At 35.1% G+C, this 7,500-nt stretch overlaps 1 protein-coding gene across 10 annotated transcripts in view; it reads right to left on the reverse strand.

Annotated features, from left to right (window-relative positions):
* The window catches only part of LOC115223434 (tight junction protein ZO-1), an 832,981-nt gene that overhangs the window by 188,657 nt on the left and 636,824 nt on the right, over positions 1-7,500 (reverse strand). For all 10 annotated transcript variants that reach the window (XM_029793980.2, XM_029793979.2, XM_029793984.2 and 7 more), the window contains one exon: positions 1,016-1,063. In XM_029793980.2, coding sequence (XP_029649840.1) covers positions 1,016-1,063 — 48 coding nt within the window. The remainder of the gene's footprint in view (positions 1-1,015; positions 1,064-7,500) is intronic.

The raw sequence follows: 7,500 nt of genomic DNA on the forward strand, positions 1-7,500 counted from the left end.
TGTGTGTCGATATAATGTGTTGTATATTCTGCATAGTAGCAGTGCCAAGGTACCATCACTATACACTAGTGAATTTAAAATATATATATATATATATATATATATATATATATATATATATATAAAATAAGCAACAAGAATGATTCCGGTAATTTAGTACGATTGTTTCATACTACAACATTTTATTAAAAGCTGTAAATATTACAGCAGATTTAAGATGCTGAGTACTCTTCAGCTAATTTATATAGGTTTACCAATAATATAAAAGTTTTCAGATCAAGTAATAACATTTTAGGGAAGGTAAATATACAGATAAAGATGTAGATATAAATTTTAGGAACATTTGAGGTTGTGTGGTTCAGATGCTAACTGACCAAAACTCTGCTTGTAACTGACTGCTATAAGAAATTTATATATATATATATATATATGATATATATATATATATATATCATCATCATCATCATTGTTGTTTAACTCCGCTTCCCATGCTGGTATGGGTTGGACAGTTTGACTGAGGATTGGCGAGCCAGAAGGCTGCATCAGGCTCCAATCTGATCTGGTAAAGTTTCTATGGTTGGATGCCCTTCCTAACGCCAACCACTCTGAGAGTGTGTGTGTGTATGTATATATATATACATATATATATATGAAGTATATACTGAAGGCACATGGTCTAGTGGTTAGGGTGTTGCATTCATGATCACAAGATTGTGGTTTCAATTCATTGTGTTCTTGAGCAAAGCACTTCATTTCATGTTGCACCAGTCTACTCTACTGTAAATAGGTAACCCTATGATGAGCTAGCATCACATTCAGAGGGAATGTTGGTCTGCCCATCTAGACAGTAGGGTGGTAACATTTAACAGCTACAACAATGCAAGGAAGCACATTGTGACTAGCAGTGTATAACAACATCTGATAGTCTAGCTGATACAGTGATATATAAAATATAGCTATAGTTATTTCAGTGTCATAAAAAACAAAAAACAAAATGAAATGAATAAGAACTCACCTTTGTGAGGGTCACTTTATGGGTCTCCCACGTAATATTATCCCCAGTCTGAAATAAATGAAATATTAAATTGAAGTTAAAAGGTTAACTGAAAAAACCCATGATACATTAAAAATAAATCTACAGAGAAAATATTGGAATATAGACAAACACATTATATTCTTGTTTAACCAATACCTGGCCTTTCTTGAATTAAAAAAAAAAATACTGACAATAAATGGCACCATATGAATTCACTATATTTGGAATAAATCATTTAAAAAGATGTTAATAATTTTCAGCTCACACACAAGATAATGCTTGATTATCTTGAAATAGTGTGAATAAATAAGTATTACACTCGACAAGAGTAATATGAATGCTAAAGAGTCAAATGAAATTCATAACAAATAATACATGTTCCAAGGCATCCAAACATTTTATGCTTATATTCTTCACATGAAGTATACCAGCACAGCCAGACATGAAGAAGGAGTACACCAGAAGTAGAAGCTTGAGAACCTCTGTTCTCGCATATAGTTAATTACATGAACCCTAATATTTGTTGTTGGTTAACCCCAGGTCAATTCCGATTGAGCAGACCTATGATCAAATGATATTCTAGCCATGATCATACCATTTTTTTTATTCAAATGTAATGCACTGGATGTCTCCTACTGAAGACAGAAAGCTGTAAGGCGGCGAGCTGGCAGAAACGTTAGCATGCTGGGCGAAATGCGTAGCCGTATTTCGTCCGCCGTTACGTTCAGAGTTCAAATTCTGCCGAGGTCAACTTTGCCTTTCATCCTTTTGGGGTCGATAAATTAAGTACCAGTTATGCACTGGGGTCAAGACAATCGACTTAATCCGTTTGTCTGTCCTTGTTTGTCCCCTCTGTGTGTAGCCCCTTATGGGCAGTAAAGTAATAAGAAAGATGTAAATTGAATATTTAGCTGCTATTTCAAACATGACAAACAAATGATATTTATTTTTTTATATCAAATTCAGGATGATGAAAGGGAAAGGGAACTAGGGTTGGGTTTGATCTCAGACATAAAGGAATGTAACCAAATACCACAAAATACTCTGACTCTCTACCAAATCTACCATCCACCCACTATGTTATCTTTCCAACATGTTTAGTGATAAAATACCTTAAAACTTTTCAACACCAGCCCAACTTACTAAAGACTTCATATTTTAATTAAAATCTCAATTAAAATCTTATCACAACATAAACAATATCATGAGATTTCTAATGGTCGACACCAACAAATATACACATAACACATAAAACAATATAAAATGTTACAGATATTTTATTAAATTCCTCTAAAGTCTTGATTATAATGAAAATTAATTGAAATACTTAGGCAGTCTACTCATTAGTGATATAGTCACGACAATATTACATTTATATTTTTTCAATATGTCAGGTTTATTCAGAATAATACATAATACATCATGGAAAAGCCACTCATAAAGTAAATATAAAATGAAAACAGAAGAAATTTTGTGTGTTTTTAGAGAACTCAATTGACTCCTCCACAATGTAAATGTTTCAGTTTCAAAATACAGTCTCAGATCAAAGACATGAGTCATACATGTATGACCCTAATATATATTTCTTTACTACCCACAATAGGCTAAACACAGAGGGGATAAATAAGGACAGACAAAGGGATTAAGTCGATTACATCGACCCCAGTGCGTAACTGGTACTTAATTTATCAAACCCGAAAGGATGAAAGGCAAAGTTGACCTCGGCGGAATTTGAACTCGGAACGTAACGACAGACGAAATACGGCTACGCATTTCGCCCGGCATGCTAACATTTCTGCCAGCTCGCTGCTAATATAGTTAAGCTAGTCTCAACATATTTAATGTAGTGAACATGAAAAATATAGTCAGAAATACTTAAATGGTCAGGAAAAAGACATTGTTAGACTTAATGGATGGTATTTTACAAAAATTATTTCTGCAAGTAGGGGAAGCAATTCCAAGCATGTACAATAATGTACATGAATAGGCATCTTAAAAAGACAAATTGCCAAAAGTAATTTACTCTGAGATGACATACACAAGTAAATATGGTGTTAGCATGTTTAATGCAGGCATGGGGGGGGGGGGTGCATAAAAACTTACTTACTAAGTAGTTTAATTTAACAATTAACTATGAATGTCCAAAATATCTTTCAAGAAATGAATCTCAACATGTTAGCCACCACATGTGCCACTGGTAGCTCATCCCAAACTTCCCACAATGACCATATGCACAATAGGTGATACATTTTCATAATTTGAGAAAATATTTTATTCTGTACCTTTGACAAGGTTTCGAAGATATCTAAGTAATGTGAGTGCCTAATATTAAAGCTTAATTATGAAATACTGTAAAAATGCAAAAATATTCCATTTCCTTGTAATCAAAGAACATGCAATGTGACCAGAAATATGCAGCTCATTGGTAAGTTCCAGTAACAGGCCATGACATGTTAATGCTCTTCCAGGTACTAACCCTTTTGTGGGCATATTTCTTATGAAATATGGTTCCTCTTTGGTTTCGATTAATTTTAAGAACAACGAATAATTTTCAAGGATTTTGTAAGACAACATATTTCATCATTAAGCTAATGTTTCTTTTGGAGGGAGAGTAGAAGAAGGACATCTTACTGAAAGGTTTTCAGCTAAATTTATGATGGGAAGTTCTACTTTAAATATGATCACTTTAAAGTGGACAGTTTAGAAGCAAAGGCAGTCTCAGGTTGATAACAAAATAAGTTAATTTGATTGGTCGGTGAACTTTCGAAAGTTGAAATCTCATTAGTCTCTCTCTTCAGACCCAGCAAACTTGATTAAAGTCAAGGTGCCTGATTACATTAAACCGGACCACATTAACCTTTCTGTCACTATATGGTGAAAGAAACATTCAATTAATTTTGAAAATAATGAAGAATTTGGAGGGATTTAATAAAATAACTAACTCTGTCGTTATCAATCTGGTGTTTGGAATATAATGAAGTGTTCTTCAACTAAAACTAATTTTCTTGAGGTTATTCTTTCTCATCACTCTCATTTTATATCCAATTCATAACCTGGTCCAACAGTTTAATACCTCTGTAGTTTCTCCCTCTAAGATGTCTTCTTTACTCTTATAGCTGTTGGCTACGTTAGATCATTAGGATGACACCCCACTGTACTACTCACCTATTTATGAGGAGGTGCTCAAAAGTTCCTGGCTTTGGGTAAAAGGAAAATACAAGAGGACCAGTTAATTATGATTTTATTCAGGTGGCACGTAAAAAGCACCATCCGACCGTGGCTGTTTGGCAGCCCCGTCTGGCACCTGTGCCGGAGGCACGTAAAAAGCTCCCACTACACTCACGGAGTGGTTGGCGTTAGGAAGGGCATCCATAGAAACATTGCCAGATCAGACTGGGCCTGGTGCAGCCTTCTGGCTTCCCAGACCCCAGTTGAACCGTCCAACCCATGCTAGCATGGAAAGCGGACGCGAAATGATGATGATGATATTCCCTGCTCACATTTACAAACTTAATGCAGTGGTCCTTTCAGTTTTTTTTTAAGCCCTGTAAAAGAACTCAGAAGGTTGGGCTTCCAACCAGGCCTTTCATGAAAACCTTAAAGCCAGGAACTTTTCAGCACCCCCTCGTATGTGTGCATGAGAGAGAGAGGGAAGAGAGAGAGAGAGAGAAAGATGGTTTGATGGTTCAGAGAGGCTTTATTTTTGTGAGATGATGATGTAGTTACAGCTTCAGTTTTTTTTTTCTATACTGATAAGGAAATACTGAACAGCATGGTGCAAGTGCTTGGGAAAATTACTTTGGTATTGTCATATTGCCTGTAGATGTGTTCATATTTAATTATGTTACTAAAGAAATTGCAGACTTGTGTGATATGAATGGAAGGACAAAAGATTGGATGGGAATGTTGTCTGTAGCACAGTTGATGATACTGTGTGTAGAATTGAACTTTTGGTGATTTGGTAGAACAAGAGAAGGACATCGAAGAATTGCTATCTTGACATACACTGTAGTTTCATGAATGGATGGCCTTCATATTAGACATTGCAAAAACTGTCACTCCCGTCTCTCTGTGATTTACCGACATGCCATTTCCGCACTCTATCTTTTCTACTTTTAGCTTCTACAATGGTCCCTTCTTTTCAGCATTGGCTGGTCTTATTCTGTTGTCAACAACAATACTGACTCACACAACACCTCTTCTATCATCACCCATTGTAAGTACCTCTCCATCCCTCTACCAATGACTATGTTCCAAGAATGCCAGCCGTTTCAGATTCTCTCTATGACCATGGTCTTTCTGTGACTGTCAATTTGCAGTTGTTGAAAAAAAAAACATCAACTGCATCAACCCCATTGGTTTCAGAGGGCCTGAGGGAAGGTACTAGGTACAACCCTTCCATGAGGGAACAAACTTATATATATATAAAAAAGGCACACAACATAACTTCAGTATACTCAAGATATTGTAGTTGTTCAGACCCAAGTAAACTCTCATACACCAGAGATATATGAACAAAGCTGTTCTAACTGTAAATTTATCAGGGCTTTATATATATATATATATATATATATATATATATATATATATATAGAATGATGAAAACTTTCAAGCATGCCTCTGAGTAGGTATTGCCAGCAGATTCTCTGCTCAACTTTGTCATGGTCAATATAACGATCACATGTTACATGCCATCCTTCAAAGCACTGCTGTAAACAACAGAAGTGAGCTAGAACATCAAAACTCACAGAGTTCAGGGTCAATCTGTGCCACATGGTTTTACTGTGTGCTTTAGCTTTGTTACTATGGCAACAATCTGGATACCTACTGATCAGATCATGTATATATATTTTTCATCTGATTTTATCCCTATCAACGCTTGAAGCTATTGTAGCATAAGGGACTACAAAATCATGGAAAGAAGAAGCCTACAAATTCAAAAAATGATTCACAGAAAGCTTAAAAGACTGAATACCACAGACAAAAATGGAAACAAGGTAATGGCAGTGAGGTTATAGTCCCCCTTTTACTCCAAATCCATCTACATTAAATGACCAGCACTTTTCTATACAACTGTTCTAATCCATACACATCACAAGTCCACATCAGAGTGATCTCTCTCTTGTACACACACCAGATTCCTCATATGTTCAGTTTTGCTCTGAGTTCATTTATGTTCTGTCATTCATGCACATGAGTATTACACATCCAGTGAAGCATGCTTGCTTTGGTTCTGTCTGATCTCTGCACATCCTGTGCATTCAAGCATTACATCTCATTACCATGCAGTATCACACTTTGCATACAAGCATCACACAATCTGTTCTTCCTTCTAAGTGAGAAGTCCTTTGATGCCAACAAAGATAATAGCTCCTTGAACTTTTTCCAGCCAATTCTTATTAGGGCCATAGTGCTCTCAGAACACCCATCCCCCTTACTCATTAGGGTTTAGTCATTTATTTTGACCTCTGTACTTATTTTTAAGTTTAGTCATTACCTTATGATTTCTATTTGTTGAACAATGAAGTTACAAGACAGATACATATGATTGCAAACACACCATCAGTTTCCCCACACAGTTTCTTTCTAATTCCACTCACAAATAACAGAACTGAGTACTTCTGGAGAATCAACGCACACACATTTACATTTACACATATGTCATTTACAAAAGATTACTACAAAATATTCAAGGAAATCTACAACCAAGATTCAAACTATACGAAATAATTACAAACAACAAATAACATAAATCAAATCTAGAAAAAACTATTTTAAGATCTTTCAGAAAAAATATTTTCCACAAATTTATGTTATTGTTATTTAAGCTCCAGGTCAGCCCTAATCAAGCAGACCTATGATCAAAGATATTCAAACCATAATCATGTCAATTATTTAGAAGTATAGATGGGACATTCCTAACAAGTTGTAGCTTATCCGTTTTTTTTTATTGCTGCTTCTGTTGTTGTTGTTGTTAGCTATGAACAAACAAACTTTTAATTAAATGATATTCCAACCATAACCTTACTATCATTTATATATTTAATGCTTTAGCATTTAAACAAGCCATATCAGGCTCCAATATTCTACCGGTTTTATCTCCAAACCAGCCAGATCCAGCCTTTCGTACCTATCCTACAATGTCATTCTAAAAATACACAATCACATCATTGAAATCTCAAAGCTATGAAATAATGCAGGATTAATTCAGACAATGTGAATCAATAAGCATTACATCTGGCAGAGTAATCCGAATACTAAAGAGTAAAACAAGCCATATCAGGCTCAAATATTCTACATGTTTTATGTTCAAACCAGCCAGCTCCAGTCTTTCATACTTATCCTACAATGTCATTTGAAAAATATACAATCATATCATCAAAATCTCAAAGCTACACAAAAATGCAGGATCAATTCAAAACTATGTGAATAATATGCATAACATTTGACAGAAATCTGAGTGC

Source organism: Octopus sinensis, linkage group LG23 (genome assembly GCF_006345805.1).
Source record: "Octopus sinensis linkage group LG23, ASM634580v1, whole genome shotgun sequence".
NCBI classification, from domain to species: domain Eukaryota; kingdom Metazoa; phylum Mollusca; class Cephalopoda; order Octopoda; family Octopodidae; genus Octopus; species Octopus sinensis.